Consider the following 23,788-nt stretch of genomic DNA (forward strand, 5'->3'; position numbering starts at 1 on the left):
ATGCTCAAGAAAGACCCAGAAGAGGACAGAGCTAGACTGAAACCAACCAACACAGTTTATAGATGAGGAGAGAGAAATGTAGAGCCTCACTAAATACACCATGCACTGAAATAAATTCTAGATATTAAAGAGAGAAACAGTCTAAATAATTAAAGCAGAAGAAAACAATTGAATATTCATCAAACCTCTAGCAGAGGGAATATTTTTAAGGTTAACAGGCAATAAAAGAGGTCACAAAGGAGAATAAGAGATTTTACTACATCTCCTATAGGATAGGAAGATAAACTGATAGAATTTGAAGCTAATGTCTGTATTATCAGTAGTCCAGGTAATTGGATGGAAAAATCACATCTCTCTTCTGGTATTCCCAGCTGGCCACTTCTCTGCTCTCAGACTTAGGTACCATGGTGAAAATCTGATGTTAACATGTCTGCCTCTCCTGGCCTCTAAGCTCCTAGAGGAGGTTTTTATTCCTCATTTTTATAGGCACTACATTGGTGTTTGTTAGACCCACTGAACAAAAGAGTTCCTAACAGACAGAAGGTAGGAGCAAAACAGTCCAAGAAGACTTTAGACAGATATGAAAAATTTTCACTGTTTACTAATCAAAGTTTAAACATCAAAATGTACTTAATAAGTTAGAAGGGAAACAAATCATACCCTCAAGCTAATAAGAGGATTTTTAAATGAACATTCTGCTTATAAAAGTGTGAAGTCCTAGAGGTTTCGGGAAAGCAGCCTACAGAGTTAGAGTCCAGACTTAGAAAAATCTTCAGGCACTCTGCCTAGAGCCCCACTTTAGGATATCAGTCACAGGAAATAAACCAGAGCGTAGAGAGTGGCATACACCTGTGTGCTTGTTGGCCTAAAAACCTGGGACCGAGTTAACAGTTCATTGTTGAATTAGGTCTGTTTATGGTAGTGAATGCTTTCAAAGACCTAGAATGCAGAGCTGAACAAACGAAGCCCTCAGGATCACATAGGCTATGAGGATACTAAATGCAGCACCCTAGTGTGTATGCAGTGTGAAATACAAAGTGCAGTACCTTGTGGAGAAAATTCATCAAACTGTCCCTGAAAATTTTTTTTAAAATAGAAAAAAAAAATAGAAGTTTTGAGTATTTTGCTTACACCTTTTCAAAAAATCTTATGGGGAGAGGACTAGATAGCTATTAACTTGCTGCTGTGTTTCTGTTTCTTCGCCTCGCCAGCCATTCTTCTGTACACCTAGCACTGCACCAGGTACAGAGGCTAGAAAAAATCACATCTGCACGGCAAGATGGGCCCCGTCATCGTCACCATCACAGCTGACCTTTATCGATGCCTTGGTGTGTGCCTGGCACCATGCTACAGCAATTTCTCACATTTAATTCTCATAATAACACTCTGAGCATAGGGTGTTTTGTTTTGTTTTTTTTAATCTGCATTTTACAGATGAGAAAACTGTTCATAAAGAAGGAAACATGAGTACTGCGTTTAGGGGCTTTCTAGGGAAGGGATGCTCTGATGGGGTCTTAGAGGTGAGGCCAGTTCTTGAGAAGGGCCTAAAAATGGCCTCCCGCTTATTCAGCAGCTGTTGAACTTTGGCTGTGTGCTAAGCATTCTGCTGAGTGTTGTGCCTGTAATGCTCAAAGGGCTCAGAAAGGCCCATTTGGGATCAGAGAAGCATGCTTAGCGAGCCTGAGGCCACAGACCCAGCAGGTATCGGAGCCAGGGTTCTTCTATTTGGCCCCAAACTCTCAGCTATGGCCCTAGTTACCTTGTTTGTCGGAGGGATGAGCGAGGTCACACAGATGCTTCAAATGTCATGACCAGTTCAAAAACCTTAGTGGGGTAGTTTTGCAGATTGGTTAAAAAACAGTCTAGTTATGATTATCTGAAGTTAAGTTTCCTAAAATGTCAAATGCTAGGGGCTCCAGGCCCACCTGGCAGACAAGTGTCGAGTGCCCCCCTTGCTGAGTCTGCACACCAGTTAAGAGAGACTCACTGCCAGCCCTCTGTCTTCCAGATGTGATGGATGTAGCGTGGTCTCCCCATGATGCCTGGCTGGCCTCGTGCAGTGTGGATAATACTGTCGTCATCTGGAATGCTGTGAAGTTCCCAGGTCTGGGCCTCTGACTGGGTGGCGGCAAAAATGGGCTGATCATCTGGAGCAGTGTGGGCTCTCTGTCTCCTAAGGCTGGTGGTAATAAGTATCTCACAGTGAATGGAGATACATGTGTCTTGTCAGAAATTCAGTTCTTTTTTTCTTAATCAGTGACGCTTAAGGTTTTAAAAGAGGTATATGTTAAAGAAAAATAATAACTGAGTGCTAGCATGTATGTGCCACATCCACGCTGTCATGAAGGTGATAGGGTAGCGTTGCATGTTCTTGGGCATCTGGCACCCCCCTACACACACACATATCTTTGAAAGCATGCCTCCTCACTGCTGGGCTTCTGGCCTTCCACTTAGTTAACATCTCCTCTCTGAAGCCCTTAAGCAGATAAAGGCTAACAAATCCAGTTGTGCAAAAGATTGGTATTTCTTATTAATGTGTTTAAAGTCATAACAGATGGCATGACCTGACATTTCACTGCAATTTATAACTCTTAAGCTACTTCTATTCCTTGTTAGTATTTGGAATATATTTTGTTCGTGGGCTAAAAAGCATCCTCCATGAACTTGACCCATGTCATTTTCTCTCTTTATAAGCAACTATGTGTATGGGGGCATTTTTGTCCAGGTCACAGAGGGCCAGATTTAGAGTTGGGGTGACATTTAGATTGCAGACCTCTAGGATGTGCTGTCTTGCACACTTTTGTTCTCAGTGATGACTTACAAAGAACTCTCAGCACAGTGCTCTGTCCCCCTGAGCTGTCAGCCCTGTTCTTTATCAGGGAGCTGCCAGAGTGGTTCATAATCAGAAATATTGATGTTACAGCCCAGATGGGCATGGCCTTCCGTTCTGAAGGGGAAACCCCTGGCAGAGCTGCCAACTGCAAACAAGTCAAAGGGGCAAAATTTGGCTCTGGCCCAAGCCTGGCTCCCTGTTTGCCTGCCCTTTAGGAGACCTGTGCAGGCTCAGTATTAGCTGTGACTGAAAGAAAATCACAGTGTCCACCTCCCAGAAGCAGTTCTTCCTTCAGGTTGCTTTTGTCTTGACAGAAGATCAGAGGGGGCTCTTCTGCTTGTGCCCAGGATTGGGAGCTGGCCAAGGTAGACTCCTGAGTTCCCTTCTCTTGGCCAGCCTTTCCATAGCCCATGGATTACAGCTCATGTTTCTATGTAGACTTGTCATTTTCCCCTAGCTAATGCTTTTCCAATCTATTCTTTTCCTCCACAGAAATTCTAGCTACTCTGAGAGGCCATTCTGGCTTGGTAAAGGGGTTGACTTGGGACCCTGTTGGTAAATACATTGCCTCTCAAGCTGATGACCGCAGCCTAAAGGTGTGGAGAACGCTAGACTGGCAGTTGGAGACCAGCATCACCAAGCCTTTTGATGAGGTAAGGAGCTCGGTCCAGCAGCCTCCCTGGCCTCTGTGGACAGAGGAGTTGGCTGGGGTCCAGACCTTGTGGGTGAATGCAGAGTCTAGAGGCCTGAGCAGACAGGTCAGCATTTTCTGGGATGGGCATTCTGGCCCAAGAGTCAAATGATGAAAATCTTCCATTTCTCAAACTGTATTAAATGTCCAACTTTGAAGTGAGAAAAAACTGAAAAGAACCTTGGTGATTCCTCCATACCATTGTGCCACACAGGTGGAGGAGGTCCTATCTTTTATTTTTCCTGACTGTGCTGTGGCTTTACTTACTGATTTGCACTTTACAGGCCAGCCAGCTTCTTTTCTTGGGTAGTATAAACAGTACAGTGTGCAGAATGTCTGGAGGTCAGACTACAGTGACTTGTATTGTATTTTACTACCTTTTCCTTTATTTGCGTTCTTGTTTCATGTGGAATCAGAGTTCAAGTTCTCCATTATTTGTTAGATTTTGTTTTTAAGTCCCTACTATGAGAAGGATAGTACTAGATAAAGGAAATGAAAGTGGACTGAGATGAAGTCTCTCCCTTAAAGGTTAGAGCCTAGTGTGAAGGTAGACTTTCACATCTGTTATGAATATGGTGATGGAGTTGTCCAGAATGTACAGAAACAGCCCAGGAGTGCTGATTGCATCAGAGGAAGGGCTGTGAGCAAAGTTGCAGGAGGTATAGACATTTGCCCACAGGTTAGGGCTGGCTGCAGAAGGAAGGTGGAAATCATGTATTCAGTTTTCCCTAAACCAACAGCACCACATTAGCAATAGTATTCACCCTACTTAACACTGCCCTCATTGGCTGCAGCCTGGTACAGGGGACATGGGCCCTCATGCCTTCCGGAGCTTCCCCTCAGGGCTCCAGCAACTAGGCAGCAGGGTCCCACTAGCAGGGTTCCTGGGGGCAGCTATGGTAGACAGGCAGGAATGTTTGGAATCCCAGTGGGACCTGGCGGGACTCCTCAGCCGCAGGTGGGCCTGGACCGCCTGTATCTGTGACCCAGATGGAAGTTGAGGCCAATACGTCACTGCACTCAGTCCACGCCTTGTCATGTCCTTCTCTGGGGCTATGAGGCAACATCTTAATTCCTAAGTCTTAAAGGCTGCCCCTAGACTGACCTTGAGCTTTAGGGGACTGGTTTTCTGGCTCATGTCATCTCATTTGGCAGGAATAATAATGTGGAGGGATGCCTTGCTTCAGCCCTAGTCCAGGTCAGGGGAGCAGTCCCTTTCTGCCTACGCATATTATGATTTATATGGACTTTACGAAGCTCTTCTCCTTTGCTAGTACCACCACTTCAGTTGAGGCAGGCTAGAGAAAGTACATAGTGGCTCATGGCCACTGGCTACATTACAGAGACAGGCTCCTAGAGGTCCACAGAGCTCTTTCTCCACTGAAGTCAATGTTCTACAGACCTAATGTGATAGAGTTAATGTGCTAGGCAAAAGAAAGGTCAGTGGCCAGATAGATTTGGCCCAAACAGAATTGACAGTTAAAAGAGGTGGCTAGGGATCCCTGGGTGGCGCAGTGGTTTGGCGCCTGCCCTTGGCCCAGGGCGCGATCCTGGAGACCCGGGATCGAATCCCACGTCGGGCTTCCGGTGCATGGAGCCTGCTTCTCCCTCTGCCTGTGTCTCTGCCTCTCTCTCTCTCTGTGACTATCATAAATAAATAAAAATTTAAAAAAAAAAAAAAAAAAAATAAAAGAGGTGGCTATCCTACTGGTCCCCTCAGGTCTATGCCATTCTGTTGTGCTCAGCATCCATAGAGGAATATAGGATACTGCAGCTCCCAGTCTCATCTGACACAGCCTTTTTTATTAGATCATCTGGAGAGATTGGAATGTTAACAGCTGTCAGCATAGCCAGAAGCTTGTGTACATGCTCCATCACCATATATTTCTAAATTAGAAGTCCACTTTATTCTTAAGGACAGAGTTTTGGTCACACAGTTGGTCTTGAGCTGCCTCCAAGTACAGATGTTTCTTTCAGTGTGGAGGGACGACCCATGTGTTACGGCTCAGCTGGTCACCGGATGGGCACTACCTGGTATCTGCCCACGCCATGAACAACTCTGGCCCCACTGCCCAGATCATTGAACGGGAGGGCTGGAAGACCAACATGGACTTTGTCGGGCACCGGAAAGCTGTGACTGTTGTGGTGAGTATGCTTAGCCTCCACCTGAGTAGGGCCTGGTCCCAAGGCTGGATCACATGTGGGACTGAGGTGGTGGGCTCTGAGAGTCAGCACATGTCACATTCTTATGGCTTGCATGCTTCATTTTACTTATGTTTCATATTTTTTTTTCATATTTATGTTTCATAATTTTTAAACAGATTTTACAAAACAGAATACATACATGTTTTAATGAGTATTACAAATATCAATCTTTAGAAATATTATAGCTCCACACTAGCCTTTTTATACATTTGGGTCAGGTCATGGGTGCTTAAGCATAGTGATCTGGGTAGCTCAGTGGTTGAGCGTCTGCCTTTGGCTCAGGTCATGATCCTGGGGTCCTGGGATTAAGTCCCACATTGGGCTGTGAGGAGCCTGTTTCTCCCTCAGCCTATGTCTCTGCCTCTCTCTGTGTGTCTCTCAGGAATAAGTAAGTAAAATCTTTAAAAAAAAAAAAAAAAGCATGGTGGTCCTAACGAGTGCCAGACTCTAAGGAACACAGGTACAGTGTGTGTGTCTAAACCCCAACAGAGTTAGTCATAGCTGTGAGGCTATACTGTGGATCACCTGAGTCTGAGCTGCCCTGCCCATTCTTGACATGGAGGGTGAAGGGTATCAGAAGATACGGGCTACCATTAACGAGGATTTTCTCAGCACTGGGCAACCAAACCAAAATAAATAGGTTGGTGGGCCAAGGTTGATAAAAATGAAAGATAAGGGGCACCTGGGTGGCTCAATGGTTGAGCGTTTGCCTTTGGCTCAGGTTATAATCCTGGGGTCCTGGATTCGAGTTCTGAATCAGGCTCCTTGCAGGGAGCCTGCTTCTCCCTCTGTCTATGTCTCTGCCTCTTTCTCTGTGTCTCTTGCGAATAAATAAAATCTTTTTTAAAAAAAAAAAAAAGATCATCTGGGTTCCTGATCTCAGTTTTTTGTGTTCCTTAAAATGGATTCATCCTTCCCGTCGTTTAAATTAACAATAAATATTATAGGGGTGCCTGGGTAGCTCAATTGGTGAAGCACCTGACTCGTGATTTCAGCTCAGGTCATGGTCTCATGGGTCATGGGATTGAGCCCAGCATCAGACACCACGTTCAGCAGGGAGTCTACTGGAATTTCTCTATCTTCCTCTCCCTCTGCCCTTCCCCCTACATGTTGGCTTGCATGTTCTTTCTCTCCCTCTCTCTCTCTCTCTAAAATAAATCTTTAAAATGGTGATAATAAATATTATATGCTGTGATTTAATATATATATATATATATATATATATATATATATATATATGTTTTGTACAAATAAAATATTGCTGCTCTAATTTTTTTTTGTATTGGAGCCCATGTAGGACTTTGAAACCAGGTCCTTGTTAGGAAAATGTTAGAAAATCACCACTTCAGATTAGCATAGTGGTTCCACATGACTGTCAGGTGGTCCTCATAGGCACTGGATGAGTGGCTCTCTGAGACTGCGGTACTGAGGCCCCTCAGCCAACTCAGGGTAGCTGAAGATTCAAGCCCAGGGTGTACACCTCCAGGTGCCATGTTGTCTGGTCTCTGTGTACCACTGGCCATTCCTGCCTGCCCTCTGGGATTAGAAGCCCTGTGGGCCAGGCCAGCTGATACCAGTCTCCAGGGAGCCACCCTTCCTCCTCAGTTGTCCTGGCTAGGGGATTCCGCTCTGAATCTAGAGTTCCCACCCCTTTCAATCCAGGAATGTGGCAGGAACTCATTGTGCGCTTCCAACCTTGACAAAAGCAGCACCCAGATTACATCGTGAGGATGGTCCCCAGTGCACATTTTAGCATGACTTAGCCACTGTCCCTGGCCAAGTGAGATTATTCGGGGTTGATCAGGATCTGCTAGACAGTTTTGACTCTGAGCAACAACTACAGTGAAGGAAGGGATTAATGGAATAGATATCTGATAATCCCGTTGCCCTCCGTCAAGACTTTGTCCCTTAAGCCAGGTCCTGGAATTGCCTTTGCCCAGGCCAAGGGGAATTCAGAGAGCCAGTTTCAGTAGCTTCCATATGCTGTCAGCCTGGCTGCAGGCCCAGAAATGGAGAGTTGGTAGAGCCAGCTTCAAATCCTTATTTGACCACTTACTTACTCATCGGGTGACTTGGCCCACATTTCCTAGCCTCCCTGAAACTCCATTTCAACCTCAGCAAAATGCTCCCGGGTAGTTATGAAGATGAAGTAAAGCATGCTGAGTGCTTGGGGCTGGGAGAATGTCAGTGTGGGTTTCCCGTAGACAGGCTGGTATTGTGGTAGATTTCTGATACTTGGCATGGGGTATATGTTTGATGCTTGATTAATTATTTTAACATTTGTTGTTTGGCTTTAGAAATTCAACCCAAAAATCTTCAAAAAAAAGCAGAAGAATGGAAGTTCTGCAAAGCCCAGCTGCCCATATTGCTGCTGTGCTGTTGGCAGCAAGGACCGTTCTCTCTCTGTCTGGGTGAGCCCCAACTCCCCCTGCCCAACTCCCCACCAAGAGCTTTTGTGGCTCCTTTAGGGAGAAGGAAAGGAGCTGGTGAAGGAGGTAGAGCCCAGAGGCCTGAAAGAAGAGCGACCTCCCCCTCACTTTTGGTGGTGCTCAGTGTGTGCTTCTGCCCCACACCTGGGGTTAGGCCCTCTCGTTACCCCTGGAAGGAGGAAGGACTCAAGACTAGGCATGTACTTAGCTAGGAGAGGCTACCCTGGGACCCAGTCAGAGCAGCTCTTGTGTCCAGACTCAGGGAATATCCTCAGTTGCCATGTCATGTTTGCTTCCTTTTAGAAAACCTTTGTTATCTATATATAATGTACAGCAAACGTATTCACCTAAAGTATACACTATAGTGTATTATCATACATGTTATATGATAAGGAACCCCTCATCCCTGCCCAGTCAAGGCGCCATTTCCCAATCCCCCTTGGCCAATGCAGCTACTCCAGTGATGTCTGTCATATTGATGAGTTGTGCAGTATTTCTTTGCATCTTGCATTGCTTTCACTTAGCATAATATTGTTGAGATTCATGTTTATTGTTATGTTTAGTAATCAATAGTTTGTTCCAAACTAATTATTGCCGCATAAACAGAATGGACTTATAGTTTTAGACTTGGAGGTTATCTTCTGGCCGCATTTATTATAGTTGTTTGTTGGAGAAATTAATTGTTGTGTACACTGTGATTTTTTTTTCAGGCCCTTATTCATGTGACATTTCAGAACCTGAACCCAGGTTCTGCCATTATAGGCAATTCTAGGCATGTTCTTCCTAAGCTCCTTTTGGCCTAAGACTCCATTTTGTGGTTCTTTGACCAAACATCACTGATCACGTGCTCATTTTCTTATAATGCTGAGGTCAGGGGTTCACACAGGTTCCAGATTTTTGAGTGGTCTGCAGGCATATTTTCTGGGAGGAGAGATGGGGCTATTTTTTTCTGGAAGTAGAATTGGAGGAGGAGCAAGATTCTTCTTATGAAATCCAGGTAGCTCAGATTCCCTATCCTCAGGACTAGGGTAGCTGCAGCAGCTCTTCCCCCCAGAAACAGCACCTGTTGGGAGCCATGCAGAAGGTGTTCCCTCCCAGCCCACTCCGCTGTGGCCCCTGGACCTGTAAGCAAGGTGGTCATACTCTAGCATGTGAGCTGTGGGAATGTAGAGATGGCATACAGTCCAACCTTTAAGTGACTAGATACAAGTATACACATGGTGTCATGCAGTCATTAAAGAGAGGTTTTTACAATATATTTAATAACATTCTTATTATGTATCAAATGAAAAAGCAAGCACAATCGTGCCAAAGAATAAAATATTTGTTCAGGATAGACCCAAAAAAAATTACTCAGGTATTAATAGTAGTTAACTTTGGGTCTAGATTTGGAGCAACTTAAACTGCTTTTGGTGTTGCTGCATGCAACACCTGGGTGCTACTTTGCTGCCTCATCTTCTGCCTAGGCCTTGGCATCCTGTCCCTGCTTGTAGACCTCTGCTCAGGTCATGGCCTTTCTAGAACCACCATTCTTGGTTGTCTATGTGTATGGCCATCTCCCCTGCCAGACAGGGGCCATACTGAAAATGCATATTTTGGCAGGTTTTGGTTCCCAAAGTTTGGGATCTTGCTGGTTGCTATTTGAATAGAGTCAAATATGTCAACAAAAACTCAGACCAAGGCTTTAAGTACTGTTGGTGGTAACTCAGTTAAGTGGACAGAAAGCAGTTTCATTCATTTCATTAGCCTTTGCTGCTTCTTTCCTTCCAGCTCACGTGTCTGAAACGGCCTTTGGTTGTCATCCATGAGCTATTCGACAAATCCATCATGGATATTTCCTGGTAAGATGGATTCTTCTTACAATGCACGGGCTAGGAAAAGAGAAGCCACATGTTGGAACATAAGGCCTCTGGATGTGATTAGGGTCAGGCAGCCAGGGACTCCCCCATCCCCCAATTTTGGGGGGTGGCAACTAGAGCAGACCCCTGCTGGGTCTGCACATGATTCAGAAAAGGGCAGCTTGGGCCTGCCATTGGGAGCATGTCTGCTGCTATGTTCCTTGCTTTGTTGGCATTAGGCCCTGGAAAATACCTCCTCAGGCAAACATATTTGGGAAAAGGAGAGTGTTGTGATTCTGGTTTTACTTCACTTTGTTGTTGCATGAACCAGATTAGAAGTGTGGAGACACATTTTCTGCTTCTCAATGACCTCCTTTAGATGTACACTTCATGTTTTTTTTAAAAATGTTTTCAAAAATAAAACAAAAATGAGGGCAGCCCAGGTGGCTCAGCGGTTTAGCACCACCTTCGGCCCAGGGTGTGATGCTGGAGACCCAGGATTGAGTCCCACATCAGGCTTCCTGTGTGGAGCCTGCTTCTCCCTCTGCCTGTGCCTCTGCCTCTCTCTCTCTCTCTCTCTCTCTCTCATGAATAAATAAAATCTTAAAAAAAAATTAAAAAGAAATTCTTACAAAATACATAAGATATACTTTGTACATATGCTTAGGGCACCAGAACCTTCTAGGTATGATTGTCTCCCCTACCCCCACCCTACCAATGAATTCCACAGAAGGGAATGAAGAGTTTCCAGCATCTGTTAGAGTCCTGCATGCTATCCCCCAGTCCATCCTTGGAGTTATGGGTAAGCCCCGTAGGCACTTGCTCCCCAGGCTCTAATGGTCCTCTCTTTCAGGACTCTGAACGGGCTGGGCATCTTGGTGTGCTCCATGGATGGCTCTGTGGCGTTTCTAGATTTCTCCCAGGATGAGCTTGGAGACCCCTTGAGTGAGGAGGAGAAGGTAAAAGAACAGTATACCTCCAGCTAGTGGCCTGAATGCTGCACTTGCTCTCAAGCCACAGAAATAGCCGCCATAGGGATCCCTGGGTGGCGCAGCGGTTTGGCGCCTGCCTTTGGTCCGGGGCGCGATCCTGGAGACCCGGGATCGAATCCCACGTCGGGCTCCCGGTGCATGGAGCCTGCTTCTCCCTCTGCCTGTGTCTCTGATCCTCTCTTTCTCTCTGTGTCTCTAATGAATAAATAAAATCTTTAAAAAAAAAAAAAAAAAGAAATAGCCGCCATAGCTCTGAGAGGCCCCTTTGATTAGACCCTCCTCTTAGGATATACATGGGGACATTGTTTCTTAAGGTATTATTGGGTATCTTTTATAGATGGTAATGCTTACCTTCTTTACAAGATAGATTAAAGATGAGACTCTTATTTGTGTCAGAAATCCATTCTGGAACTAAGAATAAAACAACTTTGGACATCTTTTCTTGAGCTTAAAATTAGCCACACCCTGGGAGGTTTTTACCCTGGGAGATAGTGGGAATGATCTCAAGGGTCCCTGCTCACATCATTTTCTTCATTGTCTTGTAAGGACATAGATGCCATGAAGCAGCAACTATAACAGTAATATTGGTTATTTCTTAGCATTTATTGCATACCAGACTCCGGGCCATGCATTTTGCATGTTTTATTTCATATGAATTATACAAAACCTTTTAAGGCAGGGCTCCTTCATTTTATCAGTGAAGTAACTAAGCCTCAGGAAATAGTGTGGCCCTTTGCAGAGACCATATATGACCCTTAGATATGAGAATAGAACCATGAGCCATGCCCATAGGCCTCCTCCCCTCTGTGCTTTGCCCAGGACAGGGTGGCCCATGTGCTTTTCAAGGATTTTGGGAAAGGCCATGCTTTATGGACCGTAGACTTAGAAAGCAGACGTTTCTACAAAGGGGCCTTTGACAACACTTAGCAGAATGTATTTGTTTGTCTGAAAGGAGCCTAATGAAAGCCCAGACCAGGTGGGCATCTCTCCCCTTCAAGGTGCAATTGCTGGGAGAACCCCTCATAAGCTACTGTGTGGACCTCCCACTATGATATAAACCCTTTAGGGGTAGAGTTCTGCATTGTAGCAGCACCTAGAATAGCCTGGCTCCCCCAAAAGTCAGTTGTCAGTGAAGGGATGAGTGTTTCAGTGGCCTCAAGTCTTCTTTCTTTCAAGTCTTCTTTCTACCCCGTTACTGTCATTAGGTAACCTGGGATCGCTGTGTACTCCCTTCCCACTTGGAGAGTCCTGGTTGGTTGGAAGGAGATGGGCACCCTACAAAATAACACTATGTAGCTTATCATTTCTCAAATGGCAGGCAGGGACCCCATGTTTAAGAAACAGGTAAACATCTGCCAAACTTAATTCTGCCTCCAGAGTCCAGGGGAGAGAGTGAAGGGAGAAGGGACAGGTAGCAAGAGAAGGAAGTTCCTGGCCACATAACAGTACACCAGGCCCTGCAGAAATGGATCCCAGGGCATCACCTCCCCATGCCTAGTATCCTCTGCCATGAGGCATATGTCCTATTGGCCTCCATGTTGGTCATTAGCACATCCTTGTATAAATCACATCAGTCACTGATGTGCTGGGGACACTGTCCCTGCCCACATGGGGTCTACCACTTTGCTGCTCACAACTGGTCGGTTGCACTTCTCTCTGCTTCCTCTAGAGCCGCATTCACCAGTCCACGTATGGCAAGAGCTTGGCCATCATGACTGAAGCCCAGCTATCCACAGCTGTCATTGAGAACCCAGAAATGCTCAAATACCAACGCAGGCAGCAACAACAGCAGCTGGACCAGAAGAGTGCCTCATCTAGAGAGACGAGCTCTGCTGCTTCAGTTGCTGGCGTCGTCAATGGGGAAAGTCTGGAAGACATTAGGAAGGTGAGGGCTCAGCCCCATAGCACTGAGGACTTGAGTACACACCCAGGGACAGGGCAAGGGAAGTGTGCAGTCTGAACAGAGCACAGATACGAGTGGTAGGGAGGTAAGTGTATGCAGTACCTAGAACAGAACCCAAGGGTAAGCCAGCTTGGGGCTACTTGCTCCTATTGCCATCAGCTGCATGAGGTACTAATGGGGCCTAAGGCACTTTGTCCAAAGGCCTCTTTGTCCCAAGAAACTTTAGAGGAAGTCATCTCTTGTGGGAACTTCCAAACCTCACTTCTCGCCTTTCTAGGAAATTCTAGATACTGAGAACAGTAGGTTTCAGGTTCTGTCCTTAGGAGATGTCTGTGGGCTCCTCACTTCTTCCTCTGGAAGCCCATGTCTCACTGGGTGGGAGTGGAGTTGGAGCAGGAACGGAGCAGGAAATGTTGGGATCACCTGGGGAGCTTAAACCATTTCCAGGAGCTTGTACAGGGTGACAAACCTCCCCAAGTGATTGAGACACAATGTGTGACTGGGAACCTTTGGTTTTTTATGAGTCTTCAGTGGAAGAAATGACTCTGATGAAAGGTTTGCATATCACAGCTTAGAGACAGGAGTGGCTTGCAGGTGCAGGTTTCATTCATTTGTTCCCTCAGTGAGCCCCATGGCTGCTGGGCAGGAGTGGCCAGACTGGCACGTGCTCACTGCCCAGGAAACCTAGCCGGGCCTGCAGTGCTGGTGATGGAGAGCAAGGTGCTGCAGCTAGTTCAACTGGGAACTTTCTGCCCTTACTGCTTTATGGTGCAGAAATTCAAACACACACCCTGACAAAAATTCTTGTTCTTTGATTCAGTGGCTTAGTTTAGTTGGACTTGAAAGGCCATAGAAAGGGAAGTTAAAAATCATTTCCTTTAGAAGCCTTATTTTTTTTATATGTAGAGGTATTTTGGCAGAAACTTCTATTCATATATGTCACTCTACTTTACCAGAATCTTTTGAAGAAACAAGTTGAAACTCGGACAGCAGATGGTCGCAGAAGAATCACACCTCTCTGCATAGCACAGCTGGACACCGGGTACTTGTTCACTCACCGAGCTTTCTGTGGCCTTAACCTGGGGAGGTCTTCCTCTCTCCTTTCACCAGTTAGCACTTTCATAATCAGAGTCTTCACAGGCTCTTGGGCCAATCTGACCCATAGAATCTGGAAATGGGAGAGGTGAGCCCAGCTTCCCACCAGCCTCAAAGCCCTGTGCTTCCTACAGAGCCTTATGTGCATTTGACTCATGCAGAAGGTGGGCAGGGAGGAACCCGTGACAGGCCGGAGGGCGAGGGCGCCTTCACAGGGCCAGTGTGTCTACATGGCCAGCTGTGCTTCATTGTTGGTGGGGCATTGAAGACACCAGGGAGAGAAGTCGGACTGATTTTTTTTCTGTGTCATTTTTCCCTTCTATATACACACTGTTGAATACTAAAAACCCAAAAAAGGACATAAACATTACCCGTAATCCAGTCTCTGAGATATAATTACTGTTAATGTTTTGGCATCTGTATCTCTGGTCTTTTTTCCCCACTTGTTCCTGTATCCTGACCTTGCATCCTTTTTAATAAATAGTCCTCTGAAGCATTGGCTTGCTGATTGTCCAGGTTCCCAGGCTGTGAATGCACCATGATTTACTTGACCAGCCCCTTAACTGTGGACTTAAAAGTTTGTGTCCGGTGTTTTGTGATTGTTAATGAATTTTTGAGCACGCTCATGACTGTTACCTCAGGATACTTCCCAGAGGTGGAATTGCTGGACAGAGAATAAGGCTCTAAGGCACATTTTCTTGAGGAAGCAAAGAAGGGGGAAGTGGAATCAGTCACCATTTGATGTTGTCTCAGCATTTGTAGTCAGACTTGCTTTTATATTGATCCTTCTCCCCAAAACAATGTTGATTCAAAGGATGATAAGGCCCTGCATGAAAGAAATAGACCCCCACTATCAAGGTGATTCATTCTGGTTTTATACTCATTCAACCGATCTGCATAAGGCACCACACATGGTGGCCTCCTGCACTTTGCAGTTTTTCATCCGTGAGCAGTTCTGAATCTTCCTTGAAGTCTGAAGAGACCTTCAGTCACATGAAATGCTGATCTGACCTCTCATGTTAGGGTATGCAGAGACCTGATCAGATGGAGCCAGAACCGGGTCTCCTGACTCCTCCTGGAGAGTGGTTTTCCTTTTGATCAAGCCTTTTTCCCATTGTTAACCTATCAGTGGGTAATGCCACATGCTTAGTTTATATTAGGACCAAATGAGACCGGTATGTCTGTGCTTTGAACACTGAAGGGCTTGTGGGAGTGAGGGTCATGGAGGTGGCGGTGATGGTGGTGCTTTTCTTCTATGGATCCTTTCAGGCCTTACTTGATGAGACAGAGGTGGTAGGTGGCTTTCTACCTGGACTTAAACCAGCTTTCTGCCACAGGGCACATATTTCTGGCACCAGAACTTGATTCTTTTGGTCTTAAAGGCTTTTTTGCCCTCTTGATTCCCATGTTAAAGCAAGTAGCAACAGAATAGATCAAGATTAGCTTAGCTAATCAAGCAAGAAAACAAAAAGCCACAAATTTTTTAAATTTAAATAATCACAGATAAAGAATAAATCGAAAGTTTGAAAGACTTTTTTTTTGCTGAATTCTGTACAAATAAATTTGAAGGTAGATGATTTTGAGGAAAATAAAATGATCAAAACTGAAGAAAATCTATACAACTGAATTATTATAGAAGAAAATAGAGGATGATGTCACAGAGCTAACCTACCAAAAGCCACCAGACTAAGAAGGTGTTACAGAGAAATTCTAATAAAGTTTTCATTCTAATGATTAGAGGAATGGGTCATTCTAATACTATTGAAAATACTGCAATTAATAGAAAAAGGAGGAAAACTTGCAAAACTTTTCTTGAACATAATATTTATATCAAAAACATGACGAAGATATAGAACATAATAAATTCCTGATCAATCGCATTGCTGAATGTAAATGCAAAAATGCTAAATAAAATAGTAACAAACTTATAGCGTGTTACATTGCTAAAAAAGATGACCAAGTAAGGCTTATTTCAGGGAAGCAGGGTGGTCGGAATTTTGGGAAACTTAGTTTGCTTCTGCATGTCAAAAAATCAAAAGAAATATTTGATCATCTCTGCAAATGCCTGAGACATTTTACTAAACATTGTTCTGATTTAAAATTTAGTTAAATACAAATAGATGGATACTTCTTAACTTGATAAAACCTATCTTAAAGTAATTGAAAAATCAAACAAGTGTCCACTCTTGTTGACCATACTTTAACATTGGTCTGGAGGTTTGGGCTCATATAGTTAGTCAAGAGAGAGAATAAATTGGACAGGATTTGGTAAAACATATCATTATTTAAAGATGGTATGATCTATAAGAGAATCAACTGGGAAAACTGCCATAGACAAGAAGGCAATAAAATGTACATAAGCTGCAACTACCTTTAGAAGATAAAAAGGAAGAAATCGTTTTCACGGATGCAATACCTAGAATGTAACAAAGAAATGTAGATCTTTATGAAGAAAAAATTTAAACCCTACTGAGAGAACTAAAAGAAAATTCAAAGAAATAACTAGAAATGAATACCATTTATTCCCTGGGATGACTCAACATCATAAAATGATAGATCTCTTTCAATATGAGCCCATACAAATAACCGACGGTATTTTCAGAATTAGATGATTCTAAATTAAAGGGAAAAATAAGTAAGAATAGCTGAAGTATTTCTGAAAAAAGAAAATCAGGGAAGACTAGCTCCACCAGAAATTAAAACTTGTAAACTAGAATAAGATGGGTACTGACACATGAATAGAGCAGTGGAATGCAATGGAAAACCCAAAAGTAAACCCAAATATTTAAGGGAATTTTAAAAACAGCATCTTGCATCAGTAATGAAACATTAGTTAATCAAATAAATGAGAATCAGGACTACCTACCCTCCAGAAACAAAGTTGGATTCCCTACTTCACAGCTTAAAATTAGATAAATTCTGAACAGGTCAGAGATTTTTTTTTTTCTTAATGTTCAGCTTTTACATTGTTTAAAATTTTAGAAGATTCCCTAAAAATATTTTTATGATTAAAAAAAGTCATTTTTTAAAATGGCACAAAACTTGGACCACATAAAAATAACATTTTGAAAAAAAATAACATTTTGAGGGCAAGGAAAATGCACGATAAGTCAAAACACAGCATACGGTAGGCTCTTGGCTGCTTCAGTTAGAAGATCACACAGCTCTTAATCTCGGGGTTGTAAACTCAAGCTCTACAATGGTTGTAGAGATTACTTAAAAATAAAGTCTTTTTAACAAAATTCTAGGGAAAATACTTCCTGCTCATAGAAGGAATTTTTTAATAAGTAAGTCTCACAATCAATAATAAAGACTAGTAACCAAATAGAACAATATACAGAGGATATAAACAGTTCACCAAAAAAGGAAATCAAATGCTTCTATATGAAAAAATTTCAATCTCACGTCAAAATAATTGAAAATTAAAACTATAGTAAGATAACTGTTTTTCATCAGATTGTCAAGTATCAAGAAATTTGGTAAGACTGTTGAGGATTTGGGGAAATAAGCACTCTCATACAGAGCTGGAATTTAAACCTCCAAGGAAGGCACTTTTTATCAAAACTTGGTATTTATATACTAAGAACTATTTATCAAAACTCTTTAATGAACATTCCATCTGCTGCTGCAATTCCACTTCTAGGAATGTATATCCCATGTAATATGTGAAACAACTGGTACAATGATGATTATAATAGGGGAGCATTTTTGAGCAGCTACTATGTATTCTAAGTGTGTGCTATGCTAACCACATTAGTCCCGACCTCACAAGGAGGGTCCTGTCACTTTCTGTTTTGCAGATAGGAGCCTGAAGCTCAGAGTGGTAAAAGTGCTTAAGGTCACAGAGCTTGTGTATGGCATAGGAGTGAAACCTGGCTGGGTTGGCCCAGAGCTCTTAGCCTTAACACTGCAGTATCTTGCTTCCTAATACAGCAGTGTCTACTAAAGAAAAAGCTGGGAGACAGCCCTGGCATTCCTCAGTGGAGGCTGGTTAGGTAAATTGTGGTATATCCATGCAGCCCATAATGAAAGGGAGTTTTGCCCTATAGGCTGCATTTCATGAATCCTGAGACACATGTTTGCACATTTTAACATCTCTTAGATTAGTGTATATTTAATAATTACATTTGGTAGTAACTTTTTCTTTCTTAGTGGTACACAAAGTACCAGCTCATCTTAGATTCAATTACACGTAGTATATGACATGATTTTAGTTTTCTTTTTACTTTTCTTAACTTTGCACATTTTCTTCCACAAAAATACTTCACTTTTGGACCCAGAAAAAAATTACTTCAAACATAGAAAGTACTTGATGTGGTATCTGATTTCCCAGGCTGATTTTTGTTCTTGACAACAGGGACTTCTCCACGGCATTCTTTAACAGCATCCCACTCTCGGGCTCCCTGGCGGGCACCATGCTCTCCTCTCATAGCAATCCACAGCTACTGCCACTGGACTCCAGTACCCCCAACTCCTTTGGCGCCTCGAAGCCCTCCTCAGAGCCTGTGGCAACAACTGGCGCCAGGCCGGCTGGTGATACTGTCAGTAAGGACAGGTGAGTGGGCATGCCAAGGCTTGCTCCTATCCCTGGGGAAAGTTCAGATATGGACACAGTTGCACTGACACTTCATGGCTCCTTCAATAAAAAAAGAAAGATGCTTAATTTTTGTTATGAGGGCCAGGTTGGGAGGGAGTTCTTGTTCAGGTGAGTCTCTGATACAAGATGCAGTCCCAAGATGTGCTCCTAAGGGTGGGAACTGGCTAGGGACATATGGCCTGCCTCAGGGTCAGCCCTACCTTTCAGCAGTTTTACACTGGAAGTGGCTTAGGCCCTCTTCACTGCATAGTCAGGAGTGTTGCCATACCAGTCATCTCAGGAAGGGTATCTGGGGAAGGTCAGACAACTCTAGATCTGAGAGACGTTTTAACAGTTGGCCCTGCAGGTCCTGGGAGAGGAGGAAGGGGCTCCCAGATGCCTGCCAGGTATCTAGTCTGGGGTCCAGGCAGGTGGATGTGGTCAGTAGGAGGGCCAGAGGCTTTGGGACCCAGCATGTGTGATGTGCTTGGGCATGGGGTGAAGCTTGCAGGCTCATGCCTAGGCCTCTCCTATGGAGAAGATAAGGGCTGTGAGGTGTGCGCTTGGAGGAGAATATGAAGAATGCATAATTGTCCAAGTAAGATGAGAGGGGCCACTCAGACCACAGTGTGTATGGGCAAGGATGAAGGCCAGGAATAGACAGTGGCTTCAAGACTCCGGGTGCATCTTCTTGTTAGACCATTTGTGGAAGCAGGAAAAGCTGGTGGTTTGGAGTGGTTTGGGGTAGAGACGCTGTATTCAGATTGTGAAAATACGACTGTATTGTGGGATAAAAGGATGGTGAGAGCTACTTTCTAGGCCTCATGCTACTCTCAGAAGCTCTCAGAACAATACAGTGGGGCACAAACATGAATGCATTTGCTTATGATCTCCTTAGTTAGCCAGACTTCCAGATTTTAACACATTATTAAAGAAATAGGACTATTAATTACATCTTGAAATTGTGTTTACATAAGTTTGTTTGTGCCCTTTTAACTGGCTCCAAGTAACACAAATCTAGGACTCCCAAATGCTTGATGGATTGTGCTTGATGTGCTCTCCCACATTCTTACCCCCCACCCCCAGTGTGAATGCTACCTCTACTCCTGCTGCATCATCACCCTCCGTGTTAACAACCCCGTCCAAGATTGAACCCATGAAAGCATTTGACTCCCGATTCACTGAGCGGTCCAAAGCCACGCCAGGTGCTCCTGCCTTGACCAGTGTGACTCCAACAGCCATGGAAAGGTAGGTGGTGGCTGTGTGGGGCCCCAAGAGACCAGGGAGGGTATAGTCTTAGCCAGCAGTGCAGTGTCTGCTTTCCCACCAAGCAGCCTGCCTTCCCATGCAAGAGCAGACTCTCATTCCTCTATACTCAGGAGCCCCCGAGTCGTAAGAGAAAGCAGCTTCTTCAAGGGGGAAGGTGGTTGGAAGGAGCCATGGGAGCCACAGAACAGGCATAAAGGACAATGAAGGCAACAACACCAGGTCTTATCAGTGCAGAGACTATGCTGAGAATAAGGTCATCATTTGAACAGAGCCCAGAGTTTGCCCAGAAGAGGAACAGGAGGTTGGCTCTGACACTGTTGCACCATGGAAGTAATGGCTTGCTCAGAACTGACCAGGTGTTTGTTTGGGAGCTGAGATAAAAAAGTGATAGAGGAGAGGTCTTTATGAAATTAGATAGACTTATGAGTTCTTGCAGGCTCTATGCTACTCACCCATTCTCTGCACCTCCCTTAGCACACAACAGCCAAGCTACATAGGAGGTAGTCTGTTTCTTAGAATTGCAGGAGTGTGGCCAGGGCAGGTGTGTATGTTGGCACAGAACTTTTCTGATTTCTGGGGAGTGTGTCCCCACCCCCACAAACCTACCACAACATAGAGGTAGCTCACTGCATAGCCCAGTTAGAGGTGGGGAAGTTAGAGGTAGACTGGGCCCCTCCTACAGAGGGGCCATGGGCTTAAGTAATTATGTCCTTTTGGGGTTGCACTCCACCTTGAGGTGATAGGGGCTCAGCAGCCCTGAGTGGATGTACCTAGCCTTTGCTACTATCAGCCAAATGCAAGGACATTGGTCACAGACTGTTGGAGTAGCCACACAACCAGCAGATGCTCAATGAAGGGAGCATTTGTGGTGAGACCTGACCTTGCAGTAGATGATGTCTTAGAGTAAAACTGTAGTACACTGTCCCCAGGACTTGACTCATGATCTCAAAATTGCTTATCTGATCAGGATTTGTTCTCCTTGGAGAATAGCCTTTGGAAACCAGCATGGGAGGACTCTCCAAGTCAGCTGCTGCATCTATGATCTTGATGTAGAACCTCATATTCTACTCTGTAGTGTGATTGTACCTGTTTCATATACAGGTGGTCCATGTGATCTCCGTGATCTAACATTTCCTCTGTCTAGCAGTATGGAGGATCTGAAAATCTTCCTGCTGCTCAGTACTTTGAAATGGTAGATGAACTACAATACATATCCCTAAAACATGTAACCAGTTCATGAGAAAGTAAGGGGGTCCGCAGGAGCCAAACCCAGGGTAGGACCATGCTGTGGATGTTGGGCTGGGGATTACTGACATGGTGACTTTAAGTTTTGATGGCCATACGGATTCAAGAGAGGATGTTGAGCCTGAGCCATGTACAGGGTTGGAACTAAGACACTAGCATTAAGTCAAACTGCTTGAGAAAGTACACTTCAGTGAGGGAGAAGACAAAAAACCTGAAGGGCAGCATGAGAACAACACCAAAAAGTTGAAATGTCTCAGCCAGTCCTCAGGGTTAGGAAAATAGACTGTATAGCCATATACCTTCCCTCCTGTGAGTTGGGGGTGGTTAACACTACCCAGGTCATCTGGAAATCAAGCAAAGAAATGAACACAAAAAGGAAATTTGGACCTAATTAACACCCAGAGGCCCTTGGCAAAACCCATGCAAATCCCCCTCTGCCAGCGACATTTCCCTGACCCCAGAATATACAGCATTCCCACTGATGAAGTACTGCCAAAAAGGGACTCAAAATCAAGAGTAGCAAAACACATAAAGAAACAATGCATTACAAAGACATAATGAATAGCTTTAGAACTTTTTATAAATTTGATCATAGAAATTATCATAGAGAATTGTCAGATAAAGACTATAAGATAAATATGCTTAATCACAGAGACATGAAAGATAAAACAAAATGTGAGGCAAAAGATTAATATACCATCTTATATACAAAAATTAACTCAAAGTGGGTCAAAGAACTAAATGTAAGAGCTAAAAATTTAAAGCTCTTAGAAGAAAATAGATGTAGAGCTATATTACCTTGAATTAGGAGACCATTTCTTAGATATAATACCCAGAACACAAGCAACTAAAGAAAAAATAGATTGGACTTCATCAAAATTTAAAACTTTTGTGCTTTAAAGAAAGCTCTATCAACAGAATGAAAAGACAGCCTACAGAATGGAAGAAAATATTTGTAACTTACATCTGATTCTAGGATCCAAAATGTATAAAGAACTTACAACTCAACAATAAAACCCAATTTAAAAATGAACAAAAGGTTTGAATAGAAATATTTCCAAAAATTACAAATGACCAATAAGCACATAAAGTCATTAGTCATCAGGGAATACAAATTGGAAACTACAGTGAGATACTACTTTATACCCGCTAGGATAGCTATAATCAAAAAATCAGATAATAAGTGTTGACGAGGGTGGGAAGAAATCAGAACCCTCATAAGTTGCTGATGGAATTCTAAAATGGTTCAACACAATCTGACAGTTTCTGAAATGGTTAAACATAGAGTTACCATATGACCCAGCGATTTCATACCTATATATATACCCAAGAGAACTGAAAGCATATTCATGTAAAAATTTATACACAAATGTTCATATCAGTATTACTCATAATAACCACAAAGTAGAAACAATTCAAATGTCTATCAACTGATGAATGGATAAACAAAATGTGGTATACCCATTCAATATATTTAGCAATAAAAAGGATTAGAGGACTTACACATGCTGCCACACATACAAACTTTGGAAAAAAAAAAAACTTTGAAAACATTATGCTAAATGAAAGCCAGTCACAAAGGACCACATGTTGTTTGATTCCATTGCTATGAAATGTCCAATATAGACAAATAGACAAATCTACAGAGACAGAAAGTAGGTTAGTGGTTGCCAGGGATGAGGGAAGGGTAGGTTGGGATGATTCTTAGTGGATACAGAATTTCTTTTTGGGATTATCAAAATGCTCTGCTGTTAGATGGTGGTAGTTGTTTAACTGTACAAATATATCAAAAACTGAATTTTTTACTTTGAAATGATGAATTTTGTAGTATGTGAATTATGGCTCAAAAGGAATAATGAACCATCAAAAAAGATCAGATAGATATGGAAATAAACCAAAAATTACTTTTCTTTATTTAGATGGAGCAGGGAGGGGCAGAGGGAGAGGGAGAATCTTAAGTGTCACAGGGCTCAGTCTCACAACCCTGAGATCGTGACCTGAGCTGAAATTGAGAGTCAGACACAAACCGACTGAGCTACCCAGGTGCCCCTCAAAAATTACTTTTAGAAAAGAGAAATTTAAAAATTGCAATTGAAAAGCCACAAAGAGGGGCAGCCCCGGTGGCGCAGCGGTTTAGCGCCATCTGCGGCCCCGGGTGTGATCCTGGAGACCCTGGATGAAGTCCCACGTCGGACTCTCTGTGTGATGCCTGCTTCTCCCTCTGCCTGTGTCTCTGCCTCTCTCTCTCTCTCTCTCTCTCTGTCTCTATGAATAAATAAATAAAATCTTAAAAAAAAAAAAAGAAAAGCCACAAAGAGCCATAGCAACAGCAGATAAGACCCAGCTAAATAGAGCATTACATCTGAGGAACTGGCTGATGCAGAGGCGAGGAAGTAGAACTTGAGGAGAGACTAGAGATGAGGGCAGATAGAAAGGACAGTGCACTTAGCAAGAGTTCCCTCAAAGAGGGCATGCTATAGGGTAATTGTCAAGAGGGAGAGGCTAATGTTTTCAGGCTTAATTCAAACGTTGAAAACTCAGTTTGGAAATGGAGTGAGTTCTGAACAGAATAAAGAAACCTAAATCCCCACCTTAGAGAAACTAAGCACCATAGACAGAAACTGTCTTTTAGTTGGGAAAGGCATTCCACATTTGTCTTAATAGGTTTCTGTGACCTTTGCTGTACTATTTTCTGTCTTGGGGAATACAAAC

At 43.5% G+C, this 23,788-nt stretch overlaps 1 protein-coding gene across 3 annotated transcripts in view; it reads left to right on the plus strand.

The window, feature by feature from the left end:
* LOC129508045 (protein HIRA) overlaps positions 1-23,788 on the plus strand; it is an 89,350-nt gene that overhangs the window by 27,956 nt on the left and 37,606 nt on the right. For all 3 annotated transcript variants that reach the window (XM_055322935.1, XM_055322937.1, XM_055322936.1), the window contains 10 exons: positions 2,009-2,104; positions 3,326-3,486; positions 5,502-5,669; positions 8,027-8,140; positions 9,929-9,999; positions 10,850-10,955; positions 12,658-12,873; positions 13,848-13,933; positions 18,344-18,541; positions 19,649-19,810. In XM_055322935.1, coding sequence (XP_055178910.1) covers positions 2,009-2,104; positions 3,326-3,486; positions 5,502-5,669; positions 8,027-8,140; positions 9,929-9,999; positions 10,850-10,955; positions 12,658-12,873; positions 13,848-13,933; positions 18,344-18,541; positions 19,649-19,810 — 1,378 coding nt within the window. The remainder of the gene's footprint in view (positions 1-2,008; positions 2,105-3,325; positions 3,487-5,501; positions 5,670-8,026; positions 8,141-9,928; positions 10,000-10,849; positions 10,956-12,657; positions 12,874-13,847; positions 13,934-18,343; positions 18,542-19,648; positions 19,811-23,788) is intronic.

This window comes from Nyctereutes procyonoides, unplaced genomic scaffold (genome assembly GCF_905146905.1).
Source record: "Nyctereutes procyonoides isolate TBG_1078 unplaced genomic scaffold, NYPRO_anot_genome, whole genome shotgun sequence".
Lineage (NCBI taxonomy): Eukaryota > Metazoa > Chordata > Mammalia > Carnivora > Canidae > Nyctereutes > Nyctereutes procyonoides.